This window comes from Trematomus bernacchii, unplaced genomic scaffold, assembly GCF_902827165.1.
Source record: "Trematomus bernacchii unplaced genomic scaffold, fTreBer1.1, whole genome shotgun sequence".
NCBI classification, from domain to species: Eukaryota; Metazoa; Chordata; class Actinopteri; order Perciformes; family Nototheniidae; genus Trematomus; species Trematomus bernacchii.
In genome coordinates, this window is record NW_022987828.1 from 13310958 (window position 1) to 13326959 (window position 16002).

General features: G+C 39.3%; 1 protein-coding gene across 15 annotated transcripts in view; it reads left to right on the plus strand.

Moving 5' to 3' along the window:
• The window catches only part of camk2g2 (calcium/calmodulin-dependent protein kinase (CaM kinase) II gamma 2), a 55446-nt gene that overhangs the window by 14226 nt on the left and 25218 nt on the right, over window positions 1-16002 (plus strand). For all 15 annotated transcript variants that reach the window (XM_034152612.1, XM_034152597.1, XM_034152603.1 and 12 more), the window contains exons 3-6: window positions 9717-9776; window positions 12094-12148; window positions 12574-12639; window positions 14150-14222. In XM_034152612.1, coding sequence (XP_034008503.1) covers window positions 9717-9776; window positions 12094-12148; window positions 12574-12639; window positions 14150-14222 — 254 coding nt within the window. The remainder of the gene's footprint in view (window positions 1-9716; window positions 9777-12093; window positions 12149-12573; window positions 12640-14149; window positions 14223-16002) is intronic.

The window sequence follows — 16002 nt, forward strand, 5'->3', positions numbered from 1 at the left end:
CAGTGATTATTTATCACTAAGCGAGGATCAAGGCTGCTCTCTGACACATGAAGGCTGGGAACCCGGGCTCTGTTATTTATGTGCAGGAGCAAAGGTGCCAGTATTTGCCTCCAGGTCTATTCTTAGAACTAATTTGGGTGGAATTATAATGACACGTTTTTTTTACATTCCTCCTGCCAAGTTCGTGTCTGAGCTGCAGGAATAAACAGGCAGCATTGTTGGGAACGTTTCTGTCATACCTTGAATTCTACAGAAATATCAGCTATTCAAATATAGCCACACACAAATGATAGGTGGTGTTATAAAACAGCCAAGTAAGGAAAGTGAACATTTGAAAACCTGCTCTACTGCCTGGCTGCTCAATGTCTGACTCTCCCTCAACGTTTTTAATATTTTAATCAGCAAAAACACGTCGGTTTGCTATCCTGGCTCCAAAATGGTGGAATGAGCTCCCCATTGACATCAGGACAGCAGAAAGCCTACACATCTTCCGGCGCAGACTGAAAACTCATCTCTCTCGACTCCACTTCGAGCAATAAGATGACTAACAAAGCACTTGTATACTAACAAAGGACTGGCTTATCTAAACCCAGTTGAGTAGCACTTGAAATGTTTTGGCTCTATGAAACCTGATGTACCTTGTATGATTCTGTTTTCTTCAAGTTTGTATCTTCTTGGTTGGATGCACTTATTGTGAGTCGCTTTGGATAAAAGCGTCAGCTAAATGCAATGTAATGTAATGTAATAAGTTGTTGCTCTGCATTTGAGGAAAATATAGGCCTTTGCAAGTAAATAAGAATCTACAAAGTACAAATGTGAAGAACTGCCCATTAGGCCAAACATAATAAATAAATAAATGCCCTCCAAGATGAGTCATCAAGCCTTTAAATCAGCTCTGGATAAAGTATTTTTGGCATAAAAGTAATGACTATTATAGAAGGCAAAGATATCTTGACCTCTGCTTCAAAAAGTGAATTCATTCATTTTTTTAACGAGACATGAAGTTATGTTTTTTAAAATACAGTTCAACACCATGGCATGCTTCTGTCTACAGTAATACAGAGGATGATTGACGCAAAGCATGCTAGTACTAAAATAGCTTTCTATATTAGTAAAAAAAAGAAACTTAAAGGTGGGGTAGGTAAGTTTGAGAAACCGGCTCGAGATACACTTTTTGTTATATTCCATGGAATGCTCTTAACATCCCGATAGCAATGAATATCTTAAGTGCTTTGACAAAAAATCCATAAAAAAATGTCATCTGTGGAAGCCGTAGTACTGTAAAAAGCACGACCAATCATTTTAGCCGGCCCGGCTAAAATAACTGGATGGCCTACCTGCCTGTCAGCCTTCCATCTGTGCACAAACTTATCTCGTGCCCTCATTGGTCATGTGCGCGTTCGTGTGTGTTGGAGGAGGGGCTCTGTAAGGAAGTAGCAGATTTCTTCCGGCTGTGTATTTTCAAATTCTAGCGCACTCGAGCTGGTTTCTCCAAAATGACCTACCCTACCTTTAACTCATGAACTTTGTCCCTTTCTCGACCTAATGAACTGAGCATTGTTCTGATATAAGGGAGCAACAGGCTGACCGCTCACACAGCTCTAATACTGATAATCTTTAAATGTACCTAATGACATGTGGCACGGCGAGCTGGCAGCGTGGTTGTGATGAAGTTAATTTACCGTTAATCTCATGATGTTTTAGCCTATTGCCACAGAGGAGAAAACAGGACTTGTAGCAAAGTAAGAAACCAAAAGGTGGCTGCTGTTTATTTGTAGATGTGTTAATACTTTTGGGGACTTTTTTCACTTCCACAAGTGAAATGACTGTCCGTCTTTTACATGAAGACAGACTTCCGCTTTTCACATCCATTATTTAAAAGGACAGTGTTTTAGTTTGGAGGACAAAAATAATGCAGGGGGTTTTTCTATTTAGATTGAATGATTAATAAGGATCACAAGGGATTCCATAAAATACAAGAAAAACACAAAAAACTCTTTATATTTCTTCACTTTCATCGGGGAGCGTTTGCTCTCTTGATCCAACTATTTTGTCCTGGACACAATTTCTTGAACTGTATGGATTGCCCTGGTGATTCTCTTTTATTCCAGTGCTACCAAAACATCAACATCTCCATTTGTCCAACACTTATTGTCCCTTTTTTTGCTCAAAAACTCCAGGGACTTACGGATTGGTTAGTCCCTCCCAGCCCTGTCTTGTGTACCCCAGCATATGTCTTGATTATCCCAAAACAGCAGTGACCTATAACCCATGTTAGCTGGTGTGTTGTTCATACACATGCAAATACTCCCCTAGAAACACATCACTCATTGAAAGGGCATTTACTTTAGAAAACCATATCTACAAATGCTGTATGCCTGACAGGAAAAAACATACTCTGTTCAGAAACTTGCAGCAAGCCTGATGTTGTCTCAGCAGGTCAGCTGGGGTCAAATTAACCTTCATTTAATGGCTTGATTTAGCACTCCCTGCCAGCCACACCCAAACTGCCTGGAGACCGTTTGGTAACACTTTACATAGAGTTAAAAAAAACTATACTGTAATGTCTTAATAATTTGAAAACTAGATATAAAGATTTCTTTAGACTCTTGATACACATTTAAGAGACTTAGAATGTAATAGAATTACATTTCATTTGAAAGCACCTCTGTGCCTCAGTACGGCCTCATAGAGCCGTTAGCATGGCTGCGGACACTTATTTGAGTTTCTTTCAGTTTTTTATGTCTTTTCCACCTCTTTGCTGAGTTGTGGGCGTCACTAGATCTGACTCTGGGGTAGGGCTGCACGATATATCGTGTCGTGACGATAATCGTGTTATGCGCATGCACGATATTGACATCGCAGGACGTGCGAAAAATAATTTTAAAATAATTTAAAAAAAACACTTTATTTTCTTCTTTTTTTTAGGACGTGCGATATTAATGTAAGTAGGCAAATAAACTCAAACACGTCATGTTACAATTATTTTGCTGCTTGCTACAAAAGGAAAACTTGCGCGGCTCTCATGTCAGGGGTACTTGAGTGAGAGACATGCAGGCTCTGCATGCACAGCAAACCACCAATCACAATCATTCTTGATCAGATCACAGCAGGATAACCGAGCTAGCTCAGCTTGTGGCTCTGATAACTTAAGATCCAGACGTCCGTGACTAAAATCCTTCATCCGGTTAAATATTGTTAAAAAAATACCAATTGTATAGCATTAAAGTTCAAGAAAGGATGGTTTGCGGACAAAAAAAATTGTATTTTCTTCAATTCCTGTATTTTTTCATATCGCGTTTACAGTTCTTGACAATTTGGTGTTAGTCTAAACAGCTTTTAATAGTTGAATAAAAGTAAAAAATAGAAATACCAGCTAATTAGAACTTTGACATTATTACCACCAGATTTACAGACTTAAGATTGTAAATATGTTTGTTTATACCTGCGGGAAATTGGATTTTGGAACAGCTGGTCCATAGAATAAAAATCAATGAATAAAATAAATGTTATTCTCATAAATAAAAATATATTTATATAAACATAGAGAACTTCAAATGTGCACTTACTGTAGTACTACAATACATGACCGCAATAAATATGTAAAATGTGTATATTACAATTTATACAATTGTCTATTAATAATGATATTAATGCTAAAAATAGAGTATTTAGAATATTTCTTTATGAAAATGCAATACATTAATAATCCTAAATGATATGAGTCGGAGCAGAGCTTAATAATGAATGTGAAGTAATGCATGGTTAATCATTCCTCATCATCTCTACAGTCCTTCTGGTGATTTCATCATTATGCGTTTGTCTCTGATCGGCGACCTGATCCTCAGCGCAGACCCGCTGACCCCAGACTGACCTCTCAGTGATGCAGCGTCTCACTCCACTCACTTGTTGATGGAGCAATGTCTGACAGGAGGTGGAAATGATCAGTGTCAGAAAATGCCTCAACTTTCTCTTTCTATGTACGCCTCCATCTGTCTCTGTTCCTCTGCCTCTCAGTCTCACTCTCTGTGTCTCTGCTCGGTGGAGCGGGGCGGGTCACTGTGATTCAGGGCTGTAAGCCGGAGGAGGATTGGATCTATTTTTAGTTTTGTCTGCTCTCTGGGCCACGCTGACCCGCAGTCTCTGTCTGCCGTTTTTTTTTAATGTTTCTGTCAGGCTGTCATTCATTTATCTCATATCAGTTTGTCATCCATTTGTCCTGTGATACCCTCGCATAGCAGGATACTTCTCTCTAGTGTTTAACAGGCTCTACATCCCTGAAGTTCTCCTGCAGCAGCGTTTGTGAGGCGCTCACACACAACTTGTTTCTATAAAATGTTCATCCAGCCATCCTCCTTTTTTCTGGATTAGCGTGTACAGTATATTTCCTATGGTTACCCAAACATTGAGCCTGATTAAAGAGGCAACTAAGATTATGTACCTTTTTTTTTGTTGGTATTAATCAGTCAATTGATTTGTGTATAAAATGCCAGAATTATGACACAGGGTCAATGTAAGATACTTGTGCTCAATTAATGATAATAATAATGTTTTGAATGTCTTAATGTTTCCAGCCAAAGATTTATATCACAGCTATATAAAATAAATAGAAAACCAATATTGGAGCCTTGATAAGTTACTTAATTGACATTCTAAATAGTTGTTGACAACGTTTCTGTTGACACGAGCAGATACAGTAAGTGTATTGAACTCTGTTTTCTATCAACAGAACATTGAATTACATGTCTTATTATCAAATGCCAAACCAGCTTCTAAAATGAGCGAATTTGCTGCTTTCTTTTGTCTTAAACGAGTGTAAACTGAGTATTTTTCAGTTTTTGACTTTGTCCGGGTCTTGGAAAATGTCATTTTGCTAATCACTCACCCTCATATCTTTGCAGCTCTGTGTTCATTTTCTTTCATTTTGGCCATTTTTCTTTTTTTACTTTGGTCAGAGACACTCCTGGTTTCATCCACTGTGTTTGTTTCTGAGAAAAACTCATGGAATAGGGCTGTCAAAAAGTTGTTTGTGTGTCCTTGGTTGTGTTGTTTTGCGTGTGTGCAGGTAGGAAACGGAGCTGAGAGCCATGCTTTTAGTCGTGCTCTCAGCGCTGTTCTCATTGACTTGTCTGGAAAGTCACTAAAGGCATAAAAGGGAATCACTACTAGGTTACCTAATGGCTTTGCTCGAAAGAAAAAGACAACACACACACACACACACACACACACACACACACACACACACACCCCCCCCAAACAAACACTTCAGCAACTGTAAAGCACGGATGCACTCTAATGCAATACGGTGGCTAAAGTGTAAGTATCATTTTAAAAGGGAAAAAGCCACACCTGTATAAGGGTAATGGAACCTGTAAACTGATTGCATATACTTTAATTGCCCTTTATTATATAATATGATTCAATAATAATCTGTATCGTAACAGGTGTAAGGTGCATGCAACTCAACAAAAGCAGCCATGCATGAGTGGCTTCATGATGAGGTCTTTTCAAAATGGAGAAGCTGCTCTGTGTGTGCTGGTTGTGTCAGCGGTTCATCATGCTAATAACCGGCTCTGCTTACGCTGCAGGTTGCCATGTCGGCTCCTATCAGCAGATGGAGAACGGTACATACCGACCGCGGCCTTTTGTTGACGCCGCTCCTTCTCTGACAGTCTCTGAGGAGAAGGGACTTGACATGTTGGATATTTAAAGAGACTGGTGGTGGCAGTTATAACCTGTGGCATGCATACTGTAAATAATGTTTTGCTACTACTGATAAAACTCAATAGTGTTTCTTTCATTGGCACTGATTCAGGCTTATTTGGTTTACTGGAAGTTAGGTGCAAGTCTAGTGCAACTAGAAGTAGTAGAAGAAGAAGAAGCCATGTGTTTTTACACAAAATAACCACTTCTCACCAAATAACAATGTCCGTATTCTGGCTGTTTTTGTGTTTATCCAATGTTTACTGTGTGCTCAGTTAGTTGGCATTTATTGTAAAGAATTGTTGTTTCTTTCCCTGCAGGCAGAAGTTAATTGATGTACTTGGGTGTGGGGGGGTGGATCATTTTTCAAACTCTGGATGTGGGCTGAAAGAAGCCATTTATCCCTCGATCCATCCATCTGATCAGAGTTTCTAAATGAGGTCGTAAAAAGGGGAAGGCTGAATGGATAAATTAACATGATGTGTCGGGCCTTCGCTCATCACTCAATCCAATTGGGCTAATATAAGTGCTGTGTTGCACTTTTCTTTTCTTTGGGAAGCTGTAAAAGGGATGCATGCTTGTAGGTGGGGATTGTAAAGGCAGGCTGTTATTTGAATCACTATCTAAAATATCAAAAAACTTCCACTCCATTTCTTCCTTTTATAATTAGCATTGTAGAAACCACAATGATGATCTAAAAGGTTCAAATCTGCCTATTTTCAAAAAGAATTAACTTTAAAAATGCTTTTAAAAAGTTCTCCAGTTAGCGTCCAAAACATTGTTGTTTTGGTTTGAAATGTAGATTGTAAGACTCCCTCCCTGTAGCCACTTAATAACGTTATTAAGCTCTTAACAATGGGAAATGTAACAGTGTATTAGGTACACATAGCTCAAAGTAATATAAGTCATATAATGCAACAGTCCTACTTTCATAAAGTGGATGTTCAGTTTTTGTTCAAACTGGTTTGAACGTGCTATTGTATTGCATTAAAAAGAGAGATGTTTAAGTCATTTGGCCTGGTTATCAACAAATTGGGGGACGGTGCAAGATGTTGCATTATAAAGTTTGATAAAACTAGTTACTTGTTACAGTACGAGTACCTAGTTTCTGACTTAAAAAATATAATAATAATAAAAATAGTTTCAGATTATTAACTCACTGCATCTTTGGTCGATTTATTTTGGTTTGTTGAAGCTCAGCCTTCATTCCATGTTATTTCCTGTACTTTGAGGGCCTTAAAGGCTTAATAATATGTGATGTCTGGGCTTGCTAATAAACTTACCCTTTCTGCTGATCTGTATAGAGAAGAACATTATATTTTAGAACGATAAAACACTGCTATTTTTAACGGTGTTGACTTCTGTGTTTGACACCGATCAGCTCCTGTTAAGCTGCAGTCATTTTCTCTTGTTTTTATTCTTTTCTATACGAATTGTTCTTTTGAAGCCTGTACTTACTCTCTCATCTTTCTATTGAAACTCCTCATTCAGTTTCGAGTTTCTCTAAAACTGTCTGCCATGTCAAGCATAATAAAGCCATCATCTCGGGCCAGCTTTGAAAAATAGGCCTATTTTTGCAGGATGATCTAACTTCTAAGAATACATGCAGGCAAAATAGCCCATTATGGCTCTGAGAAGAAGGTTGAAGAATGTCTGCAGGATGCTTTGATTTCTCATCCTGTGAACAAGCTGATTAAAGCGTGTGTGTGTGTAATGTCTAAGCAAAAGTAGAATATTGAACTGAACAGGATAGACCTATGTTTACAGAGACATGCAGGATAAAGCTGCAGCTGATTGGCTTCCAGCTGAGGGTCAGAGGTTTGGGGGTCAGAGGTTCCTGTGGGTCACACTGAGGATAGCAGTCGTAAGCCTCCCTGTGTTTTCCTGCAGGAACTTGTTGGCGGTGAAGGATTCGATAGGAAGTCAATGCACAAACCTTTATGCCGCTAACTATTTTGAAGCTAATTGAAATCTGTCTATGCCTGAGTCTTCTAAAAACAGCCCTGAACACAGCAGTTGTGAACCAGCAGATCGAGATTGGTTTGTCAAATAAGGACGCACATATTGTTTATATGCTTGTAATATATGCGTGAGGCTGTGGCTTAGTGGTTAGTGTGCTGGACTTCGAATCAGGGGTTAGCGTTGTGTCCCTGGGCAAGACACTTCACCCCCAAATTGCTCCTGTGGGGATTGTCCACAGTACTGAATGTATGTAAGTCGCTTTGGATAAAAGCATCTAACAAATGACATGTAATATGCTTGCTTTTAAGGTGAGCATACTAGATAAATAGTAGCAAAAGATCCCTCACTCTGGATAAGGTCAGCCGCATCACTATAGTCAGTGTTCGTGCAAAAAACTGCATTTGCTGTTAAGGAAGGAAGTATTTCCTCTTCACTTTTCCTGCCAGTTCCTGTTGTTGCAGCAGTCCGGGGATTAGAACAAACTGAAGCCTTCTCTAACCTTCGGGTTACCTCCAACGTATTAGCTGGTTTCTTTGATTTCATTAGTCCAAGTTAGTTCCATGTGTGTCTTTGTGAAGGATTTCTGGTTTGGACCTGCTTACTGTGTACCTCCAAGTGATTGATGGCTCTGCCTCCAGAACAGCAACACATGTGTATATCACCTCAACTGTCATTGGATTTCTTTCAACTTTATTTTGCTAACTCCCTCAATGAATCAACAAACTGCAGTTTGGTGACTCACCAGGGTTGAACTTTGCCAGTCAAAATATTTTCCCATAACGAGTTTCAACAAGACAACCACTTTCTCTTCTTTTTCCCTTTCCCAAAAGGTCTCATTGCCTCATTATTGAATGTTCTGTGAAACTATTCATCGTTTGCTCTAGAAAGTGACAGATTGTCAGAAATTACTATTGCCATGTTGAAGATTATTTCTAGTCACGTACGAATTGATGTAATCTGTCATGAGCGATTATGGATGTCCAGTGTCTTTCCCGCTAGGTCACGCACGAAAACAAACAAAAACAAAAACAGTGCACCCACGTAAGCGTCCCATCTGTCCCCTGAGACCGGCTGCTGGTGGGTGGGAGTGTGTCCAGTACGAACCACACCTCTTACATCCTGCAACCTGCCATCCACTGCAGATATCTACTGTATCTGCACACACACACACACACACACACACACACACACACACACACACACACACACACACACACACACACACACACACACACACACACACACACACACACACACACACACACACACACACACACACACACACACACACACACACATATATATATATATATATATATATATATATATATATATATATATATATATATACACACACACACACACAAATCCTCCCCTCGCCATTAGAATCATTAACTGGACACTGATTATATTAAGGCCGGACCCACAAGACTAATTCCACTAAGTGCAAAAAGCTTGTGCTAGAGTGTGTGTGTGTGTGTGGTATATAAATGTTCGTCCACAGTTTTGGCTTCTAAGCTTGTGCTACTTGCTGTGTGTCGAACCTTTTTGACGTTCTGTCGCTCCTTTAGCTCAAGTCTATTTGATGTTGGTCTTAAAATGTCAGGTTTAAATGAAAACTATCGTGGATATGGTCTAAGAGAAAAGGATAGAGTGTGTGTTATGCATCATACAGTGGGACAGTTTAAAAGAAAATATTTAATAAATTCATAGTTGCTTGTGCAAGGATTTCCGAAAACTTTGTAGTATTTATTATTTATTAGCACCATATCTGTTACAAGTTGTGTAGAATACACTGTTTCCAGAAGTTGCAAAAGTGCTATTGAACCACATTAACTGCAGTCAGATTTAGTTATGTAATGCAGCACTTTTATATTGCCTATTTTTGTGTTGGCTTTGTGTTATTGTGTATACAGTACCTCCTCAGTGAGTTTTCGCTAGTGTTTTGTTAACTGTAGCTAAAATGCTGGACAAAAACAGAATATCTTGCTTCTCTTTTTGTTACTGAAATCTTGTCCTTAATGTTTCCTCTGTATCTTTTCTGTCCTCAGATCACCAGAAACTGGACCGGGAGGCACGGATTTGTCGTCTGCTGAAACATCCAAACATAGGTAAGTCATTTCCCAATGAGAAGAAGGGCTTTGTTCGTTCAGAACAACTTGAAAAAATATGTTTGATTTACCTCTGACCACGATAAAACCAAATATGTGTATAGGATTTGAAGTGATAACTGAAAAACATGGATTGTATTTCTCTAATTTAGGATCTTGTTGGTTATGTGCTGCTTTAAACCCAAATGGCAGACATAAAGCACAGGAACAATCATTGTATTTGACCTTATTTTACGACTGTGGTCTCTTAATAAGTCATTATCATTACCACAATAATCTCATGGTGGTGGACTCTCATAAAGCTGATAAAACAATGTTAAGTAGCGGTTATATTAAGTCAGGGATCTCCAGCTGTGACACACAGTTTATGGTGGCTAAACTGGCTATTAAGGTACTTTTCAAACCATTAAAGCCTTATTGCCACCATTTGCTCATTCCTTCTACTCATTACTCATCAAGTGCAATCTGAACTTTCTGAAGGATATTTCCATTGTGAAAAAGTGCATTAATTTGCTAAGAAATCATAAGAGACATTATTTATAACTCCAGAACTGGCTTAATAATCATATTTTCTTCAGTAATAACGTTATCCAGTGATTTGTGTCTATACATCCATATTATATTGCAAACGGGTCGTGCTATCAACCAATTCTGATAGTTTAATTTGCCAAAAATGTCCCTGTAGCCAAAGACACACTTTAGGATGTTAATGTCATTGAACGTTGTACATCTGTGTTAGGCTTAAGTTTCATACTTTTTAATTGGATTCACCAAATGCAAAAACACTTCAGTTTACATGACATCTTTTACCCCTGAAGTGTGTGTGTGTGTGTGTGTGTGTGTGTGTGTATGTATGTAAAACCCAGACAATAGGCAGTGGCCTCTTGAGGAAGGAAGGAAATGGCAAGGCGTCTTTGTGGCAGAGCCGCCAAGTATCTTATCATAGAGTCATGTGCCCAGTGCAACCTAGACTATCTTAAAAGCATAATAGGTATGGTTTCACTCTCGCTTTCTTCTTCATCCCACCTGATTCCTGCCTCGTCATCGTCCTATTCTTCCCTTTCTTTTCCAACCTCAGCTGCTCTTTTCTTATCCTATTCTCAAGGGGAGAGCCTGTCAAGTTTTCTATTCTCTAAATGTAAGCCCTCTGAAGCAAGAAGAGAGTAATATCCAACGTTTTCAGGTCTAATTTTAAACACCTTCACCCACCTTGGCACAGGCAGGTTTTTAACATATCTGTGAACAGTATAGCATTTAAAAACTGTCTCATGCTGGGAAAGAAATCTGTTGGTTAAATGTGTCTTTGTCGGCAAAAACTCATCCTGTGTGAAGAAAAAGGAGGCTTTCACCCCTCTGTGTACACACTGTTGAAGAGAGGGTTTGTGATGTTTCCTGCCTGCCTTTGTGCTCCTTCAACAGAGAGAAAACCTAAAAGAAAATGACTGGTATCACATTAATTATAAATGATTACAATATGGCAAACACTCAGTCAACTTTATGATCCAAGGGCTGATTCATGGTTGCCAACAGGCCAGGTGGCACTCTTCAGAAACATGCTGTCCAGCCCTGGAGTGGATACTTTCAGATAAACAGGGATAAAAGCTGTGCTCCTGGAAGCCATGTAACCTAAGAGGACTGTGTATTACATTACATGTCACTTGTTAGACGCTTTTATCCAAAGCGACTTACATACTCAATACTGTGGACAATCCCCACAGGAGCAATTTGGGGTGAAGTGTCTTGCCCAGGGACATAACGACATGCTGACTGCAGTGGGGTTTGAACCTGCGCCACACGCCTCACTAGTGTATCACTTGACCTTGTGTGTGTTTGTTGTGATTGTGAATGGATGTACAATAATAACAATGTGCAGACTTGTGTTGAGTGTGTTTATTCTTCTGTATCCACTTTGGGTGATGATCAATGATGCAATTATTGTCTGCTAAACTAAAGAGAAATAACCATTAAGAGCTTGTAAAAAAACAAACGAAGGCTAAATGCTACTTTTAAACAAATGACACAGTCCGTTTTTGCAGCACAATACAAGTAGATATGTTGATTTACGTAAACAAAAAGTAAATTCTTAACCCCATCAAATGTAATAGCAGCTGAAATGGTGGAACTCAATTAAAAAAGATAAAGCATAATAACTCTGCACCCTTTACAGACTTGCATACATGACTAAACTAAACATTTGAAATAAAGCTGGATCCACAATGTTGTTATTAAACTGTTTGACAATTTACAATGTCAAGGTTGTCTTAAATTGATTTCAAGCTGACGTCTCTCTCGCTCTGTTTGTTTTCGTCCTCACTAGTACGACTCCACGACAGCATCTCAGAGGAAGGCTTCCATTACCTTGTCTTTGACCTGTAAGTAAATCACATTAACACACACACACACACACACACACACACAGTATAAGTATAATATTGTGTGCAGAGATGAGGGTAGAATACAGCAATAATTAATCAAGTTTAAAAAGCTAATGCTATTGCTAAAATGTTTGAGTTCAACTCTAGTTTATGTTGGTGTAGCAGTCCATCAGTATTGTATCTGAGGTACACATAAACAAGCATGCAAGTCATGTGGAGGCTTGTGTTATCAGCAACCAGTCAAGTAGCCTCTTAGAGCAGCAGAGAGAGAACATGTTTCCCATGAACACTGAACATAACGGACATATGAGAACGTGTCATCACTTACAAAGACAAAACAAGAAGAAAGACAGTATTCTCTTAATTTGTCTCTTTATGTGGGCGAAAGAGAGACATCAAATGTATTTTTTGTCTGTATGCAGGGTCACTGGAGGAGAGCTGTTTGAGGACATTGTTGCCAGAGAGTATTACAGCGAGTCAGATGCCAGGTACAGTATCTCATCATGCTAACGTGTGAACATGTTGGATACAGTGCATGTTATTTGTTTCTTGCAAATTAAGCCTTAAGTGGCTGCTGAAGAAAACTCTGTGGCTGCCACAGTAGCAGAGTTACGTTTATGAAAGGATAAAATTCTTCTGCCATTTGAATCTGCGTGAAAGTACTTGCAGGAGACATGCTTTTGGTTTCTGTCAGTTCCCTAAAGGTTGTTTATTTTCCACCGTGTGACTCGAGGCTTTTACATTTTATTCTATTAATAAATAATGACAAAGTTGAAACATTATTTTGGGCCTGTAGTCAGACGTTGCAGTTTGGTTTTTGCACTGCAGCACATTACTTGCCTGGAGTTAAAGCAGGCAAAGTCTCTAGCAGATTTTGGTCGGTTATGTGTTCAGTATTGACTTAAGCACCAAAATACAATTACATAAGGTAAAAGTATTTCTATCCTTAAGGGAGTAAGGACAGCAGCAACACAGTCTGAGAAACAATGAGAAGAACCAATGTGTGCAATCCACATTTATTATTTTTTGACACGTCAGTAGCTTTTATTTAGATTCTGTTTGGCAGAGAGAACACCGCTCTCTTTAAATCTGTCTGTGTTTACCCTCCTGACCCTCACTTCACCTTTAGTGGTGTCAAACTCAATTCACTTTAAAGGAATAAGGCTAAATTGTACCGTGCTTCAGACCAGCAAAATTGCTGAGCTTTGGACAACCTTACATAAGATACCCCCCCCCCCCCCACACTGCCTCAACAACACACGCTGCTCCACTTCACACACATCCATTCTCAATCAAATGCACCAAACATCTCCCACATACTGTACACCACTTATTCTCCTGTGCAACTAAATGCAAAACACAGTGTTGCAGGGATTCGTTCACATTCAACCACACACAATTTGAGTGAAGTAACGCTGGTACAGAACTAGTGCCTACGAAGGAATGGTCGTGACATTTCATAAATCATCGTCAAAGAGAGGGGGGAGATAGGATGTCTTTTTAGATTTGGAAGAAATGTCTCAAAGGCCTCTCCTTGAAGACGGAAATAAGTAAGAGTGCTAGAGAGTGAATTATGAAATTGTGTTTTCTCACCTCTACACACCCAGCCAATAAGAGTGGGATGAGAGTGTGATTTATCGTTTTGTCTTTTTTAGAAAGTTACAGAAATGGTCAGAAACAGCCCCCACAATTGTTGATTATCTTTATTGGTCTGTCTTCTCTCTATTTCGTCTTTCCTTGCATGTCTTCCTCTTCCCAGTTCATAAAAAGCGTATAGGATTACATGTGTTTCGCATTTTGGATTTCAGAAAGTCTCTCAATTGCTCTACCTACATGTATTACCCCAAAACATTTTCACAAAAACCTATGACTACGGCATTGAATCGATTTAAAATGTTTGAATATCCTCATATTTGTCAGCTCTCCATTGTCATGTAGCTGCTGTGGACTGACAGATGTGTCTCTTCTCTGTTTCCCGTCCTTCTCTGTCTCCTGCAGCCACTGCATTAATCAGATCCTGGAGAGCGTCAGCCACATCCACCAGCATGACATTGTGCACAGGGACCTCAAGGTGAGTTATCACATACCAGTGGTGAGCACTATCTATTGTTGCACAAAAGACGAGAGGCATTTGTGGAAATTCACAGCAGGTCTTAAACGCACGCAATGCTGCAGACATCATGCTGTGACGTCAAGAACAAATTAACAGGAGCGTCATTCGTCCCTCTCTTCACCTGCTTAACGTATTCCCATGATCCTCTACGTCTGCACCTCCTCCCTTTCCCCCCCCTGTTCTCCCTTTTTCTTCTGCTCACTTTCCCCCTCCTGCACTGCTGAGGAGTGACGAGAGCAGATCAGCTGCTATTAATAGCGGGTCGTAGATGAGACGAGGACCAGTGGCGATTTCCCTCGCAGCTCCTGTTCAACTCTGACCTCCTCAGCTGTGTGATTTCATTTGAATAATACGCCTCGATAGGATTTGAACACCTGGATGATTGCAGCACATTCATTTTATTGCCAGTTCAGAGCCATAACTTTAATAGTTTACTTTACAATCTGGTCTATTACTTTTATGTGATAGAGCAACATGACACCATTACTCTAGGGTAAGTAGACAAACATAATCGGAAAAGAGGCGATCTGTTTTGTGTTTGAGCGGCGTACATGGACCTGCTTTGCTTGTCATTGATTTTGTTCGCCTCCATATGGACCTCTGAATCAAATAAATTGGGAGAGGGAAGACTTTTAAAAGACAATAATGATGATAGATGATATACGGACAGAGGACAGAAATAAATTACCAGCACATTACTTGTTAACTTACAACTCTCTTGATATGTATTCAAACTGCATCAATGCTACATCTTTCTGGATGGAGCTGCCTAAAAACAAAAAGTAATGTTTATGAATATTTTACTCAGTGTAAACATAATATATTACATTTATTGTATTTCATTGCATGCATTTGCAAATGTTTTTGTCCAAACATTATGCACACTAAGATGGAGTAGAATGCCATGACGATAGAAAACCGCAGTGACGCGTCCTAAAACCCGGAAGTAAACTTCTTCCGGTTCCTTCGACAAAAACGCAATGCAATTTCTCCATAGGATTTTGGAAAATAGCTCGAAATAAGGTCTGTGGTTGACGCACATTTAAGAGACGGATCACGTTTTGTTTAGTCGGATAATCTCCACATGTATGATATCGATCATAAATCTATCGATTAGATTTATGATTCGAAAATGATAAAAGTAGGGTAGACATGTGGAGATTATCCGACTAAACAAAACGTGATCCGTCTCTTAAATGTGTGTCAACCACAGACCTTATTTCGAGCTATTTTCCAAAATCCTATGGAGAAATTGCATTGCGTTTTTGTCGAAGGAACCGGAAGAAGTTTACTTCCGGGTTTTAGGACGCGTCACTGCGGTTCTCTATTCCTGCAAACCTGCAAAAACATACTTCATTTTAGATTTGTTGTAAATACGTTTGTGTCTCGCTTCTCTCTTCAACCTGTCTTCTAGCAGCAGCATGTATCTGTCTTTTAGCAAAAAGGCTTCCTATGAACCCATTGTACTCCGCCCAGCACAAAAAAACAGACAGTTATCAAAAAGCTGATGAACATGAAGCATTTGGCAAACCAGAGCTGAAAGGAGAGTTCATATTGGAATGAGATGTTCTAAGGTGATCAGAAACACCTCTAAATTAGCACTAATGGTTCTCTGTATCTGCTGGATGTTAACAGAGGCAACTCTTTGCTAACATGTTTTCAACTGTATACGTTATTTAATCTCCACTCCCATCAATGTAGTAAAAAAGACAACTTTTAGGGGTTATATTATTTGCTG